Raw genomic sequence first — 17,218 nt, 5'->3', positions numbered from 1 at the left:
ACGGGAGAAAGAGGACAGGAGTAGGAGAAAAAAAGAAGGAAAAGGGGAGGGGGGAGTGAAAAACAGCTAATAAGGAAAGACGAGACTTGGGCGGGGGGGGGGGAGGGGGGGACAAAAGAAGACAGATTCATGACTGCCAAAACGTGGAGGCAACCAAGATGTCCAAGGTAAACGAATAAACGGTGGTCCCTCCAGACAACGCGATGTTACTCAGCACGAAAACGAAATGAGCTACCAAGGCATGAAAAGGCATAGAGGAAACTTACACGCACTTTGCTAAACAAAAGAAGACACCCTGAAAAGGCTACATGTTGTGGGTTTCCAATCTGTGACATCCGGAAAGGGTAAAACTGTGGAGACAGTAAAAAGATCAGTGGTTGCCTGCGGTGCGGAGGGAGGGGTGAATGCGCAGAGCAGAGGGGATGGGGGGGGTGGGGGGTGGGCAGTGAAAATACTCTGGTACTATAATGATGGATACATGTCATTACCCATTTGTCCAAACGTACAGAATATACAACCCTGAGTGAGAACCACAATCTAAACCAGGAACTTCGGGCAATAATGATGTGCTAATGCGCGTTCATGAGCTGGAAGGATGCACCTCCCTGGAGGAGGATGTTGACAAGCAGGGGAGGGGGCTGGGCGTGCATGGGTGGGGTGGGCAGGGGCATACAGGAACTCTCTGTACCTTCTGTTCACTTCTGCTGTGAACCCAAAAGCGCCGGAAAAAGAAAGAAAGAGAAGCCAGAGCGGCCCGCTGATGTTAACTGGCCGGCCTCCCCATGCCTTTATTGCTTCTCTGAGTTGAGGAAGACGATAGCGCTGCTCTTCCGCGAGGGCCACCTGGTGGGGGGAGGCGGGGATGACGAATGGAAGGCAGGAGACGTTGTCTGGCCGGGTGTCACGTGCCCAGGGCTCCTGGGGGCGGGGGGGGGGGGGGGGGGGGGGGGCCTCAGACCCTGCTGGGCTTCTTGGGGTCCTTGCTCTTGGCCGGCATGAAGGCGTAGAGCTCCTCGATGAGCATCTCCATCCGGGCGGTGACCTCGGTCACCGTGTCGATGACCAGCTTCTGCTGCAGCTTCAGCGTGTTGTTCTCCCACAGGGCCTTGTTCTCCTCCTGGAAGACGCGGTGCTCCTCGCGCAGCGCGTGCAGGGCCCTGTTCTCCTCCCGCAGCAGCCGGTTCTCCTGGCGGAGGACCTGCAGGTTCTGGTTCTCCTCCCGCAGGGCCTGCAGCGTCTGGTGCATCTCCCTCAGCAGCTCCAGGGACTGGCTCCCGTCAGCCAGGCCGGGGCCGGCCTTGCCCTCCTCGTCCCCGGAAGACCCGGACAGGTTGCTGACCATCTGGCGCAGGACGCGGAGGGTCTTGGAGTCGTCCTGGGGGGGCGAGGGCCCCTTGGACTCCTCGAAAGCGGAGGAGAGGCCTGTGCCCTGGTCCGGCAGCAGCCCGGGGCCGTGGAGCTCCTCGTGGGCCGACGGGACCGCCGTGCTTTCCTCCCCGGGGCCCGCCTTCTCCTCCGCCGGGCCCCAGTAGGCCTTCCTCTGCTCCAGCCGCTGTCGCAGGGCCCTGTTCTCCTCCCTGAGGAGCTGCAGGCTGCTGTCCTCCTGGAGGCGGTGCATCTGCAAGGCCGCGTCCTTCGCCACCTCCAGGGCCGCGTTGTCCTTGTGCAGCAGCGGCGAGGCGGCCCTGCTCTCCTCCCGGCCCAGCGTGGCCTTGCGCTCCTCCCAGAAGACCTGCAGGATCCTGTTCTCCTTGCGGAGCGTCCTGTTCTCCTCGCGCAGCGCCTTGTTCTCCTCGCGCAGCGCCTTGTTCTCCTCCTGCAGCAGGTACTCCTTGGCCTGCCGCTTGTGGTGCAGCTTGTGGTGGAAAGAGGACGACGGAGAGAAGTACAGTTCTCTGTACAGGCGGCAGTTTTCGTTCACCCAGCGCCCGTCCTGGAAGACGAACATCTCGTCGCTGAGCTGCACTCGCGGAGGGTTGTAATCCAGCTCGAGGTCCGCCTGCGAGGTGGGGCGCTCCATGGGGTCCAAGGGCACGGAGGAGAAGCGATTCAGCGGGTAGGAGTGCTGGCTGGTCACTCTGCGGCTCAGCCTGGGCAGGGCGGCCTGCCTGGCGCAGCGCGGGCTGGGGTACAGGTTGTGGAGCCTCAGGAAAGGCTCGGCTGTGCCCCTCTGCGGGAGAGAGCGGGGAAGCCGAGAGTTAGTGAAGGAGCCGACGAGCCCGAGGCTGCTGGCCAGGTAAGAGGCCGGCTTACCCCCACGAGACACTCCGTCTGATAGTCTGGCCGGGCCACGGCGGACACGTTTGCATTTGGCTTCGCGGAGGCCTCGCAAGGAAATACAGCCGACCCCCTACTTGCAGCCGTTCTGGTCTGGAAAGTGACCGCGAACGGTGAATTTGCGAGTGCCAGACCATCGCCCCAGGGTAGAAACGCAGGGTTCAGTTCCTGCCCGCCTCTAGTCACAGTTTTGTCAACCAACCGAGACATAACCTTGTATTTATGTGGATTACTGTTGAAAGACATCTTATTTAGTATGCACTATTGACTCGTTAACATTGAACTTTCAGCCAACAGCGCTGTCACTCATGCCCGGGGAAAGCTTATCTAACCCATGTTCTCTCCATCAGGCACATCACACCTTCTTTCATTAAGGGGCACTAGACAGCCCTTGGGCAATGTGCTACAGGACCATTTGAACTGTGCAATCATCCTCCACCCCCCAAAAGAGCACGAAAATGTCAAGAATATGGCCCTAAATAAACTGTGAAAAGGACACTATTTTACAGTGTGAGAGCTGAAACAAGAAGGCTCCTTGGGGGCACCTGGGTGGCTCAGTCAGAAGAGCCTCCGACTTCGGCTCAGGTCATGATCTCACGGTCTGTGAGTTCCAGCCCCGCGTCAGGCTCTGTGCCCACAGCTCTGAGCCTGGAGCCTGTGTGGGATTCTGTGTCTCCCTCTCTCCCTGACCCTACCCCATTCGTGCTCTGTCTCTGTCTCAAAAAAATAAATAAACGTTAAAAAAAACTTAAAAAAAAAAAAAAAAAAAGAAGGTTCCTTAGCTAGAATGTGTGTATCAGGTGACTTTAATTTTTTGTCATTCTGTACATGTCTGTAAATGACCACCAAAGTGCCACAGGTATTGATTTGCTGGTTACAAACTTCAGTGAGTGGGCAAATACACAAATAGAGAATCCATGAATAATGACCGTCACACGTATGTTGTGTAGGTGGAAGGGCATTCACTTGAAGTCCACCCGATATTTGGATCCCCAGCCCCACGATTTGATCAGTGACAAGAATATGGCAAGTTCAGTTTCAGCTTCCACATTTTCAAGTTGGGATAACTACATCTACTGCCTTCCCTCAGAGAGATATTTTTAGGATTAAAAGAGATAACGTATGAAACCATTAACCGTGGGCTCTGGCACACTTCTGTCCCCTTAGTGGAGGAACACACGCTCTTCTCAGTCGCCCCCAGCTGCAGATATGTCCCCACAATTGGCGTGGGCAAAGGGGCACCATGAATCACCCCGACAGACACCCAAATCGTTACGTCCAAAACAGTGGTGCGGTCCACCAGCCGAGCCTTCTCCCTTGTCCCACCGAGGCTCGCCCTCCACTCTTAGCCACCCTGAGTCAATCCTTCCAGCCCTTTAACATCTGCTGACACAGTGTTAGGCTCAAAGCAGAGCCCAGATGGTAATTTTGGAAGAGAGGGGCACCATCACAGACCTATCACTGAGCAGTGAGAGTTCAATATGTGGTAATGAAGACAGCAAGGGACACCAAGGAATTCCCAAGGAGCAATTCATGCTGGTGGCCCATACACCTCAAGACCGTCATATCACAAAGGGGATCAGAGCCACAGAGCTTAAGTCTGATAATTGCACTTCCCAGTGTAGAATAATCGTCTGAGTGTGTCTTAAATGCAGATTTCTGAGCTCCCTACTTGTAAGACTAATGCACTCAGTATGGGATACGGTCCAGGAAGCTCCATGTCTAACCAGCTCCCTCAAGGGATGCCAGCTGCGGGCACTCAGGACAGCTCGGAGCCAGGTAGGACGTGTCATTTGCCCAGGTGGGGGTTACACCAGGGTTAAAGGCCAACGTGCTAAGATTGGGGATCACAAGGATTCTCATCCTGGTTCTGTCACTGATGGGCGCTGTGAAATTGGAGATCACTTGCACCCTCTCTGAGATCCAGATTTTTTACTAGTAAAAAGGACTCAGACTCCCTGACCCCCTAGGCACCTTCCAACATATGAAGTCAGTTAAATGTGCCTGTAAAGTGGAAATAAAAGCACATGCCCTGTTTGGGTCACCACCCCATCGTGAGGACTGAATGAGATAATAATTGCAGACATGTTTTTGAAACTGCTGAGCACCACAGAAATGTAAGGTGTTATCGAGAAGAGTAGGTTTTGCTAATGGCAGAATTCTGAGGTGTATTCAAAAATGGTGAACAGGTGGAATGTGTCCTGGAGAAGAGGTAACAATTGCAGCAATGAATTAAAAAAAAAAAAAATCACGATAGCTACTTCTAAAGACACCCAAAGCATTTCACCTTAGTACATTGCAATGCTCTCCAAATATCAAGTCCTCATTTCTCAGGCTATTTTCACAATTTTACAGATAGAGAAGATAGAAAACAAGTCAGGTTATCTGCATTATGTCTTCGGGCGTAGAGAGAAATATAATTTGCACGGTGTATAATGTTGGCTGGAATTCTTCAAGACCCAAAGAGCTAGATAAATAGAAGGCACAGTTCTATGCCATTAACTTTGCAATAAGCACATGTCATTAACTTTGTAAGGATGTGCTTAATCTTCTAGATAGTGAGGGTGCAGGGACATTCTGCAATCAGAACCTTATTTACTTTAAATAAATCCAGCCTCCGTGGTTTTCGTATTTCCCAATTGGGAAAGCACAGTCGCTCTTGTGGCCGAAGCTGAGACCAGAATGAACTTCACTGTGGGCAGTACGGCCCGTTTCCTTGTCAGTTTAAGGTCCCTTGACCCTAGATTTCTGGGACGATTGGCCACAGTCACTAAGGAATGGATCTTGAGAGGTCCTCTCCTGCCAGCGGGGGCCTCCATCACAGCAGGATCCTGTTCCAGAACACATTACTATGGGAATTGTGGTTGTAGCCAACAGTGTATATCCCAGTCTTGAGAAGAAAACAAACACTGAGCTCCAGTTTTGTGTTAGGCCCTGAGCTGAGCATTCTACCCACTGAATTAACTTCACCCTCGCAACACTGACTTAATAAAGTGTTGTCGTAATTGCCATTTTACAGATGGAGGAGAAAACTCAAGACTCTAAGTTAAATGAACGGTGCCGTTTTACCCACTAGGTCACAAATCCAGTCCTGGCCCCCCCCCAAGTGTATGTGTGAAACACACACACAGGAAATCGCCAAGGATTTAGCAAAGCACTTGCAATAGTTACGGGGCTGAAGATCGTTTTTCGTTAACTTCTTTTTTTTTTTAATTTTTTTACCGTTTTTTATTTATTTTTTGAGAGAGACAGAGCGTGAGCGGGGGAGGGGCAGAGAGAGAGGGAGGGAGTCACAGAATCCAAAGCAGGCTCCAGGCTCTGAGCTGTCAGCACAGAGCCCGACGCGGGGCTCAAACCCACAGACCGTGAGATCATGACCTGAGCCGAAGTCGGTCGCTCAACTGATGGAGCCAGCCAGGCGCCCCTGTTAACTTCTTATTATGGAAAATTTCAAACATATACAAAAAGAGAAGAGCCCGATAAATGTCCACATACCCCTCCCCCCGCCTCACAAGGCCAGGCCACACTCGTTTCATCTGTACGTCCACCCAACTCCACAACCACCCCCACCCCGCCACTGAGTTATTTTAAAGCAAAGTGTAGACATCCTGTTATTTTACCTATAAATACGTGAATGTGCGTCTTTTTAACAAAGCATCAATGCCATTATTATCCCTTTAAAATGTAATACTGGGGGCGCCTGGGTGGCCCAGTTGGTTAAGCGTCTGACTCCTGATTTCAGCTTCATGATCTCTCGGTTCATGAGGTCGAGCCCCACATTGGGCTCTGCACCGACAGTGAGGAGGCTTCTTAGGATTCTCTCTCACTCTTTCTCTCTCTGTCCCTCCTCTGCTTGTGCTGTCTCTCGCTCTCTCTCAAAAACAAATAGATGTTTCAAATACAATACAATACAATACATTTAACACTAATCACTTAATATCAGCAAATACTGAGTCGGGGTTCAGATTCCCCCAGTTGTCTTTACTTTCTGATCGGTTTCAATCAGAGATACGCGTCTTCATCCAACCAGACGTCCGAAAAGGAATCACTAGCCCGTTATCCTGTTTATCACTGTTCAGAGTATCCATGATGGTTGTTAAATCATCATATTCAGCTGCCTTTATTCTGCCTGGGCTCCCCCAGGAACTTCTGACGGCTCCCTCAGCAGAAATGCACGAAATAAAACCTTAATGTGTAGGTGGTGGATCCCTAGCTGTGAACAGTCTGGATGTTTGGGCCCTTATCCCTGTGCATGCCATCAGTTGCCTCTTACCCTCTGACCTTGGTTTTCACATCTGTACAACGGGGATCAGTGACATCACCTCTTGGTCTAACTTTCCCTGGCCCAATGATGGATCCGTGTTTGTAAATGGGCACCGCCATAGCCTCGGCTGTCCTTTTTACCAACCAACCTTAGCATCTTGTCCCCTCCTTTAAATGGCCAGCGCTGGGGCGCCTGGGTGGCTCAGTCGGTTAAGCGGCCGACTTCGGCTAAGGTCATGATCTCACGGTCCGTGAGTTCAAGCCCTGCATCGGGCTCTGTGCTGACAGCTTGGAGCCTGGAGCCTGTTTCAGATTCTGTGTCTCCCTCTCTCTGACCCTCCCCCGTTCATGCTCTGTCTCTCTCTGTCTCAAAAATGAATAAACGTAAAAAAATTTAAAAAAATAACATAAAATAAATAATAATAAAATAAATGGCCAGCGCTTCCCACGCAGACCCTGTGCCTTCTCTGTTACACGCCCACAGCACCCAATCCAGAAAATGTTGATAGACTAATAGGTCCCCATGACTTCCTTCCCCAGGAAACCAAATCCTCCTCTCATGACTGAGTCCTGTATCTTCCCTCCTATTCCCAGACAGAATCGAGGAGGAGGTCAAGGTCAGCGTTGCCTCATGGCCTGCTGTCTTAGATACAACACAAAAACGTTTAACAACGTTTAACAGTCATGTATTTATTTGAATGGCTATTGGAAGAACATACCTATTTTATCAAACTCACAATCCTATGGATAGTACTAAGATGAGGCTAAAGTACGTCAGTACCTTCCCCTGCAAGTGAGAAGATTTGAGGAAAAATACCAAATATGCAGACATTTCAGAGATGCCAAGAACCCTGATTAAACTTTGAGAAAACGTTAAGACAAAACAAATTCTTTCTTCCCCAATTCCAGTCAGACCTAGCTGGATTTAGTCCGTAAAGAAAGGCTCCCTCTTGGCCTTATGAAAACAAGGTCACCTCGCCCTAAATATATTTCTACTCTGAATGTTCTTGTAACAATTCTTCATCCACATTTATGTTGATTAATCAGCTAACATTAATTGGGCATCTAGTCTCGGACCCCACCCGCCTCCAAGGAACTTCCAGTCAGTTTGAAAATTCAGTGAATAGTACCAACTATCGCTGGGTGCAAATGAGGGAAGTCAAAGAGGAGCATACATTAATGCAGGCTGTAAGATGTGGGGATCAAGGGACCGGGTATCACAAAACCCAAAAAGAGTCCCGGCTCTACGCCATCTGGGTGCATGACCTTTACAAAATCGTTTCATTTCTGTGCCGACATTTCCATATCCAGAAAATGTGGATGCTAACACGATTCAGAGCCACGCTGGGTTTCTACAATGACCAGCTTTAGAGGGTGCCATTCACAACTGTTGTTGCCATGCACAACCTGTACCACCATCCACGGCAACCTCACTGACATCTGACCTGTTTCTCTCAGGGAGTTTGTTGTAGAGTTCAGCAATGAAGGGACAACGTGTGACATTTTCTTTGTTTATAGAGAGCAACCGAGATGATGACTGCAAATTCAAAAAGACAAGTTGCTTAGATTTCCTTAGCGGAGGATTTCTAGAACAAGGAAAAGGAAATAGCACTTACTGAATGAGTATTATGTGAGGATAGGCTAGTTGATTTCCATATTCATGTGTAATATCTTACAGAGAAGAACTATCATGTTTTATATAAAATCACAGAGCCCGCAAGGGGCAAGAGGCAGGGTTTAAAACAGGATATCTGACTCCAAACCACATACTTACTCTTGCTGTTCACAGGGCCCAGATGTTTTACTTCGCATGTGTTGGTATCATTACTTTGCAGAGCTTCTCTTCTGCCCTGTCCCGTTTCCCGCCCCAGAGAGATAAATCACAGTTCTCTGAGGGCAGTGACCTATCCCCCCCCCTTTTTTTTTTGACATGCCTAGACATGGAAACTAGAACAGCACGCTTCCCTTACAGCGGAGGTATAATGAGTCCTTGCGAGTGAACTAATCAACCGAAATGCACTGAAAAGTAAGAAGGCGATCAGATTGAACCCCATGAACCTGTCGTCGCTTTCGGCCTGCCAAAGTGGTGATTTCATTTGTCTTTGTATAGTTAGCGTCTTTGGTGAAGCCCTATCTTCATTTCGATTCATATTTGTAAACTGCACAGCTGTGACCGTGCGATGGCCAATCTATAGCAGTGGGGTTTTCTCCTGTGGATTCCGCAAAACCCCAGGTCAATCCATGTAGCCCTTAAAGGGGGCTGGCCCCTGCACACAAGCATACTGGTTTTCCTGTCACCGTCTTGACATCCAGTGAGGGTAGCGGCCCCGAATTCCCAGTGGCTTTGGGCTCAAAAGTCCCATCTTTGAGTGCTCTTGAGAGAGTCACTTAGCTTCTCTGAATGTTACCTCTAAAATGAACCTAAACGTAACTGCTCTGCCTGCTTCCTGGTGTGAAAGGCCAAGGAAGTGGGAGACAAGCAGTCATAAGGACCAAACAGGTGGCCAGTTCTGCCGGTGAGGCTTGAATGTTCCTGGCCTAAAGCACTATAGCAAATGCCGAATGTATTTCTTCACCAAAGTTTGGGCTTTCCGAGGAGCGAGCGTCTGAGCTAAGCAAACACATGAGGAACAAAACCCCAGGACGACTCAGCCCATGTTTGAAGCCAGCCCCTTCTCAGTAGGTCTCCACAGCCAGGGGTATCACTAGTTGGGTATCATGGACGAAACTGATCTGCGCTTGATGTCCTTAAGGTCTGCCAAGAGGTCTGGGCCTTTCAGAACTCTGAAAGGTTCTTCTAAGTCTGGGAGGTAGAGCCTATGGCAGCATGACTCTAGTCCCCAGAGCAGCCATGACCAACATTTCCCATGAAGGAGAGATTGTCTCTTCCCTAATCTATGGGAAATGTCCTCCGGTATGGATACAGACCCAGAAGGGGAAAGAGGAGAAGTGTGGCTTCTCCTTGAAAGGGTGGATGCGGGAAGGGGAATACAGTTGGCCGTGGGGCTCATCAGACCTTTCCATCACCTTGTGAGGAAGGCAACCGAGAGACTCTGCCCTCAGGAGCACCATGCTCCCAGTTGAGACCTAAGACGCCTTAGTGCCAGGGGTCCAGAAAGGGTCCTGGGCACAGACATCTCTCTCACAGAGCCTGAATCCCACCTGCGAATGGAAATCCCTCCGTAGCATCAGACCTGGCCCTCTCCCCGGCATCTCCTTTTTATTTAATTTTTTTCAGTGTTTATTTATTTTTGAGAGAGAGAGAGAGTGGGGGAGGGGCAGAGCACGAGGGAGACACGGAATCTGAAGCAGGCTCCAGGCTCTGAGCTGTCAGCACAGAGCCCAGTGCAAGGCTCGAACCCACAAACCATGAGATCATGACCTGAGCCGAAGCTGGACACTTAAACTGCTGAGCTGCCCAGGCAACCCCAGCATCTCCTTTTTCAATGCAAGTGGTCTTGCAAGGAAAATGCTTGAAATCACCAACCACTGAGTGCCTTTGTCAGATCACTGGCCTCCAGCAAATGGAGAACATGGAGGAAGAATGGCCAATAGGAAGGTGGGGGGCGGGGGGGGGGGGAGGGCAGGGAACAAAGGGGGAGACCTATGGAGTTTCTAAGGACCAGGACTCTCTGAGTGGGACTTTCCAGGGTGTAGTGTTTGAGGTTGGTGGCCTTCCATCTAAAGCGTTTGGGGAGGACTGGACAGTAACTAGGCAGGTGTAGCTGACGTATTCTAGAGTGCTCTCTGCTCCTGGAAAACTATGGCTACCACAGACCAGAAGAGGCATTCAAATGCCCCAGCAGACTCAAACCTATTGACCAGGTTTTTTTAAACACCTACTTTCCCAGCATTATTGAGGGTTACAGCAAAGAACATTGGCCATCTGAGGTATTTTTCAGGTACGTGAAGCTGAGATCCCTAGGATGCCGAAAGGAAGAGCTGGGTATGCTGCTAATTTTCAGATGAAGGGACAAGGGCCGAGTGTCATCATACTGTGAAATTAACTCAGCTGCCTAGTACCCCGATACGGCCGACGTTGGTTTTAATAAATGCTAACGGGTAAGAGGATGATTCCCAGGCCCATGTGATCGATTTTGAGAGAATTATACAGTTGACAGCAATAAGGAAAAGATGCCATCATAGGTGATCAAATAAATGTCAGCAAATTGTTTAACATGCAATCTCCTGAGATCTTCCTCCTAAAAGTTACTCAAATGGGGAGAGATGTGGGTATTGTGGGCAGATTCCATAGCTCCCTGTTCTTGAAGAACAAGCCCTAAAAAAGGAGAATGGGAACAGGAGGCTTGCACGGGGCACTGGAGGGTGCTGTTGGAGCTCGATCTGGTCTGGTGTAGACCCTTCGTTAATGATCCAGCCATAAACAATGCCTTCACGAGACGCACTGGTAGCACTCATTGGGGAAATAAGGAAGCCCTCGAGAATGGAATCGTTATGTGCAAAGGGAACCAGGTCAGCTGGCTCGGGCAGGAAATAGCATTGATGTCTGGCAAGTTAATGCGCTGCTGGGAAATAGATCAGAAAACACAGATATTTAATGTGAGAAGAAAAACTGGAAGTCAATAAGACCTGAAAAGACCTGAGGGTGAGAACAAATAGTGAACCACCGGCACTTGCCGGGTAATTGAGAAGCCCAAACGCCCAACGCGATTGGGAGGCCAGAGGCACTTTCTGGAGACACAGAGCTGCTGTCGCAATTCCCTTCTAAACAAGACGGACCGGATCCCAGAATAAAGCAGCGTGTGGCAGACACACTCAGGGAGCTAAGGACAAGCAGTTGGGATGCAGAGAGAGGAGGCGCTATTTCCTAAGAGCGAGAGAAGAAACAGGGAGCTGAGAAGCGGCCTGGCCCAGCCTGGTGGCACATGCCTGGTGTGTGACAGAGTGAGAGTGGACACTGACCTGGGCTCAAAGCCCCTAACTCTAGCTCTGCCATTACTAAAGGGGCGGCTGCGGTTCCCAGCTCCCACGACTGTACAATGTGTACCTCACACTCACACGGCCTAGTGCCTGCCACATGATCGAATCAGCGCTCGGTCGATATGGCCCCAGAACAAGCTTGAGCCTCCTTAAGCCACCACCCCCCCCCCCAAGTTTTATTCCCCTTCTCTGCTCCTTCATGCTGGCCTGTTTCTGGGAGCTAAGCAGGAAGAGTTACGTCAGGTGTAGATTCAAGACTTTTTGCAACCTCTCCGTCACATGATGCCGATTTCAGATCCTATTCCTGCCCCCACCCCCAGGTTGGCACCCTCTTCCCGTCCCTCAGTGATGCAGAGAGTGATTTACGTGGGCTGTGAACAAACCAAAGGAGCAAACCCACCCTCGGGGGGAGTAGTGGTCAGCAGAACTACATGGCATTTCAGTGGATAGAATCAGACCTAAAACAAGTTCCTAAGAGCCATAGGAACCCTACGGGGAAACCATGCTGTCTGATGACCAGGACGAAGTTTTGTATTCTAAGCTTCATGAGCTGAAATTGATGAAGTGGCTGCCCATTACAAAGGTATAAGGACAGACTCCTGGGTGGCTCAGTCGGTTAAGCGACTCAGGTCATGATCTCAAAGTTCATGAGTTTGAGCCCCGCGTCAGGCTCTATGCTGACAGCTCAGAGCCTGGACTCTGCTTTGGATACTGTGTCTCCCTCTCTCTCTGCCTCTCCCCCGCTCATTCTCATTCTCTCTCTCTCTCTCTCTCTCAAAAATAAACATTTTAAAAAATTAAAAAAAAATAAAGTTATAAGGATAACTTGAAAACAAATAGCTGGGATGTTTTTGTGTCCTGTTTCTCCCTCCTGCTGAACATACTTGCCTAGATTGTTACCTATTGAAAGAATGCTGAAGGTTTTCTTTCTAATCCTATTCTTCTGAAAATCCTTGAGATGGCTTTATTTTTTTTACCTTTTTATTTACTTTTGAGACAGAGAGAGACAGAGCGTGAGCAGGGGAAGGGCAGAGAGAGAGGGAGACACAGAATCCGAAGCAGGCTCCGGGCTCTGACCTGTCAGCACAGAGCCTGACGCGGGGCTCGAACTCACAGACTGTGAGATCACGGCCTGAGCCGAAGTCGGACGCTTAACCAACTGAGCCACCCAGGTGCCCCGAGACGGCTTTAGAAAAGGTATGTATAATTTTACTATATATAATTATATAGTTTATATTATATATGTAATTCTACGTTAAATATGTTATATGTATATATACATATTAGCTATGTATTTATATCTATACATATCTATATAGATATCTATATATAGTATATATATCTAGATAGATATATCTATAGCTATCTAGAGATATCTATATCTATCTATCTATCCATATCTATCTATTTAGATAGATATACCTATCTATGTATCTGGATAGATATAGATAGATAGATAGATAGATAGATAGATAGACAGACAGATAGATAGATAGATAATGATGCCCACTGATGATCGATCCTGTCCCTACACATCCCCGTATGTAGCTTTCAGGTAGTTACCTCTGCACCGGATTCCTCCACCCTACATCTCAGCCCCTCTGGTTGCACCGCCATCATCTTCCAACAGGCCCTAAGGTGACTCTGAAGAAGTAAGGCTGCCCCCTTTGTGACATAGCAGCAGTGGAAACAATCCAGTCAGGAGAACCCCACCAAGGAAATGGCTGCTTAGCAGGAGGAGACCTCAGAGTCTCCAGCCTGCCAACACTTCATCCATTCATTGGCCTCCGTCCTGAGTCCCCCTTCCACTCTACCTTTGGTATGCGGCAGGCCCCGGTTCTCTTGGCATCTCCAAAGCACCATGAACCTTTTGGCCCGCGTCCTAGCTTTTCCGCTTAACGGATTCGGTCGCGTGAATTTGGTTCCAGGTCCCAGTGCTCGTTCTCCCCCACCCCACCCGACCCCAGAATTCCAGGGTGGTTGTGCAACAGCAGGCCCCAAAAGATCTAAGTCTGAGAAGAAGGGCTTATTCCAGAGTGTCATGGAAACTTTAAGTGTTATGATGACTGGAAGGTCTTACCAGGTCGCCAAGCCCGCCTTCCTCATTTGAGGGATGACAAGCCCAAGACCCAGAGTGGCTAAGCAACCGCCCCCGCCCTCCCCGCCGCCACTGCCCGGCACACGGCTGGTTGGCAACTTGAATCTGAGGCCTTGACTATGCTGCTTATCCTACATATCTTGCCAAAGTTGGGAAAGGGGTGAGTTGTTCTGGCTACAACTAAGTTACACCCTTCTGTGAATATCCCTACCTGAGGGAGAACCACGTTGATGGGAATTTCTAGGCTTTCAGACCTGGTATCTCTTTTTCTTGTAAAATTTGGCCTTGAGTGCAGTGGAAAAGAGAAAATAAGATTTCTGCTTCCTAGCCTGTCCTCTGAGCCTCAGTTGCTCACCTGAAAAACAAGAGACTTTCTACTCACTTAGCCCCTCTCGTCACTTATGTACATTATGAAAATCTGAGTCTGAAAGCCTATGAACATTGGTATCTGATAAGATGTGATTTTAAGAAATTAAGACACATTGGGGTCAAGGGCCGCCAAAAAGTCCTAGGAGCAGAGATGCCCAAACCTATTACCTTTGCAAAGATTATTACTTCTACCTCAAGTAAAAAGCCATACCAGTGTTAGGTGCCAGGTATAGGTCCTGTGCAGGAGTGGGTCACCAAAACACTCAGAACATTCCAGAGGTGACATCACAAAACAATATGGTGTTTTTCAGGGCTCATGGTCTGAGTATCACGGGTGGGAATGAGGCATCTAACAGTCAGAAGGAGCTCACCCTGGTTGTGTCCAGCTTACTGATCAAGGTGAATGTGACACACAATAATCCAAACACCAGCCCCCTGTTTGGTCATACTATTCACCTCCCCACTGCCCAGATGGGCCGCGAGCCCTATCCTCTCTCTAAAGGTAGCATCTTCTACTTGGAGTTGTATCACTCAAGAAGGAAGACAGCAAAGCTGAACTCATTCCAGACCAAAGGAAGATACGTAGCCTGAGGTATCCTCTGACACCAACCAATTCTCCAATTCTTTGAAGCCAACTGGCTGTCCTATATTCAATTCAATTCTGACACGTTCTACCTGGAGTTGGTGTCAGGTCACCTAAGTTGAAGGGCTCAGTCCCACAAGACAGCCCCCACTTCAGACACCAGTTGTAACTCCCAGGCCACCAGTGTTTCTGACTGACCAGCTATGAATTGGGGGTTCCCACAAACCCCCCCTCAGCTTCAGTAATCTGCCAGGATAGCTAACAGAACTCAGGAAAACACTTTATTTACCATTAGTTTTATTATAAAAGATACAGCTCAGGAATAGCCAAATGGAAGATGCTTAGGGCAAGGTATGGGGGGAGAAGGACACGGAGCTTCCATACCCTTGCAGAGGACATCACCCTCCCAGCTCCTCCGTGTGTTCACCAACCCAGAAGCTCTCCTAACCCTATCGTTTAAGGGTTTGTATAGAGGATTCAGTACCTGGCAGTGGTTGATTAAGTCATTGGCCTTTGGTGATTGAAAAATTCCATCCCAACCCCTCCCTTTCCCGGGGGTAGAGGGATGCTGAAAGTTACAACCCTCCAATCACATGATTGCACATGGTTGATTCCTCTGGCAATCGGTGTCCATCCTGAAGCCATCTAAGGGCCACCAAGAGTCCCTTCATTACCATAAACTCAGATGTGTCTCAGACGGGCACCTTATGAATAATAAAAGGCACTTCTACCACTCAGGAAATTCCCAGGGTTTTAGGACCTCTGTGCCAGGAACTGGGAACAAAACCCAAGACCACAGTGTTGACGTCCAGGCTTCATGAAAGGGGTAGCCCAGCCCCCTGGCCGCATTCTGTCCAGTCATTTGCCTCTACAGACTATTAGTGGGAGCCTTCTTGTGTTTCTTATGCCTCTTATCAGGCAGAGAGCTCCAATGGCACTATTATGCCACGTTTGGGGGAAAGAACAGTGGACCAGGGTCAGCAGACCCAGGGACACCGTAACTGCCCACTGGAATCTTCCAGATTACAAGCAAGCCTTGCTTTAAGAAAATCCAATGTACAAAAATTCAAAGATATATGTATGGAAAAAACACGAAGGTAATTAATCATATTATCAAAGACTTGACTGCTCACCTCCAATAGGTTCAGATGAGCGCCTTCCTCCCACAGGAGGCACTTCTTTTTTTTTTTTTTTCCAACGTTTTTTAATTATTTTTGGGACAGAGAGAGACAGAGCATGAACGGGGGAGGGGCAGAGAGAGAGGGAGACACAGAATCGGAAGCAGGCTCCAGGCTCCGAGCCATCAGCCCAGAGCCTGACGTGGGGCTCGAACTCACGGACCGCGAGATCGTGACCTGGCTGAAGTCGGACGCTTAACCGACTGCGCCACCCAGGCGCCCTGACAGGAGGCACTTCTAAGGCCAAGGAACACGAGCTCTGCCCCGTAAGGTTCTTCACGGACAAAGAAACCGGCTAGTAAGCCTGATGTGTTTGATTACTATTATATATGTGCATATAAGAAATTATTCACATTTGTTAGTATTTTTATTTTAAAGGGAGGAACTTCTCTAAGTGATTCTTTTTAAATTTAATTTTCTAATTGTGGTCATAAACGCCCCACCCCATTTAAGTTCCTCTTGGCTTTGTACAGTGATTCCCCCAGATTATACCCATGATCTCAGGGGAAACTGAAGGTATGGTTCATTCCTAGAAGGGAAGTCTTGCTGTCGGATGATCACGAAAACTCCCAGGGTCCAGATAATGGTGGAAATCCTCCCTTTTCCCATTTCAGTGCCAAGTGGCCCAGTGGAGTCCTCCTCTGATGGGTGCCCAGGGGCCCTTCTCTTTGTGGGCTCCCTCCTTCCTCACCTCTGCCTTGGTCCCTGGCCTTTTTCTGCTCAGCAGCCTAGCTCCGGGTGAAGGGGCAGCTACCGTATCTGTGGCTGACAGTGATGGCTCTCACAGCGTAACAGTGACTCGTTATCCAGTATGAGCTGATCACAGACACTCCCTCCTGTCCTACGAGGGGGGTTGCTGAGGGGAGGGACGAAAACAAAAGGGCACAGGGACTGTCCTACTACATTAGCATAACAAGAACTTCTTTTATTGAACCCAGAGAAAGAGCGCTGATCAGAATAAATGAGGATGCAAATAACGAGGTCACGGACGCTGACGTCAGCAGGCCATGCGCAAACCTGAAGGCCAAGAAGGAGCGCCGTATGTCTTAGCTCAGTCCAGCACAACAAAATGCCACACACACTGGGTGGTTTACACAACAAGTACTTATTTCTCACGGTTCTGGAGGCTGGGAAGACCAAGATCAAGGAGTTAGCAGGTTGGGTTCCCGATGAGACCTGCTTCCTGTCTCGCAGACGGCCACCTTCTCACTGTGTCCTCATATGGCAGAGAGAGCGGCAGAGTGTGTTCCTTGTCTCTCCTCATCTATTACAAGGACGCTAATCCCATCCGCAAGACTCCACAAAACCTAATTACCTCCCGAAAGCTAACCCTCCGAATACCATCCCACTGGGGATTAGGGCTCCAACATAGGGATTTTAGAGGGACTAAAACATCCAGTCTACGCAGCATGTGACTTGGACAAGTCACCGCCCCCCCCCCTCAGAAACTCAGTTTTCTTGTCTCCAAGATGAGGAAATTATAAGTAATTCGAGATACCACACAAAAGG

The 17,218-nt window shown here is 49.3% G+C and overlaps 1 protein-coding gene across 3 annotated transcripts; it reads right to left on the bottom strand.

Annotated features, from left to right (window-relative positions):
- Nucleotides 1-758: 758 nt before the first annotated feature.
- On the bottom strand, nt 759-14,328 carry CBY2 (chibby family member 2). Of its 3 annotated transcripts, XM_058685053.1 has the most exons (3): nt 14,165-14,328; nt 13,791-13,876; nt 759-2,170 (listed from the first exon to the last, which is right to left on the bottom strand). In XM_058685053.1, exons 1-3 carry the CDS (start codon nt 14,232-14,234, stop codon nt 953-955), a joined length of 1,374 nt encoding a protein of 457 aa, XP_058541036.1. In that variant the 5' UTR covers nt 14,235-14,328; the 3' UTR covers nt 759-952. The 3 variants fall into 3 exon arrangements, with proteins under 3 accessions (XP_058541036.1, XP_058541016.1, XP_058541027.1); XM_058685033.1 differs by lacking the exon at nt 13,791-13,876 and having other exon boundaries at nt 14,160-14,327; XM_058685044.1 differs by lacking the exons at nt 13,791-13,876; nt 14,165-14,328 and adding an exon at nt 13,045-13,148.
- Nucleotides 14,329-17,218: the final 2,890 nt, after the last annotated feature.

This window comes from Neofelis nebulosa, chromosome 1, assembly GCF_028018385.1.
Source record: "Neofelis nebulosa isolate mNeoNeb1 chromosome 1, mNeoNeb1.pri, whole genome shotgun sequence".
NCBI classification, from domain to species: Eukaryota; Metazoa; Chordata; class Mammalia; order Carnivora; family Felidae; genus Neofelis; species Neofelis nebulosa.
The sequence above is the reverse complement of the archived record's forward strand: the minus strand, read 5'-3'. Positions and strand labels throughout refer to the sequence as shown.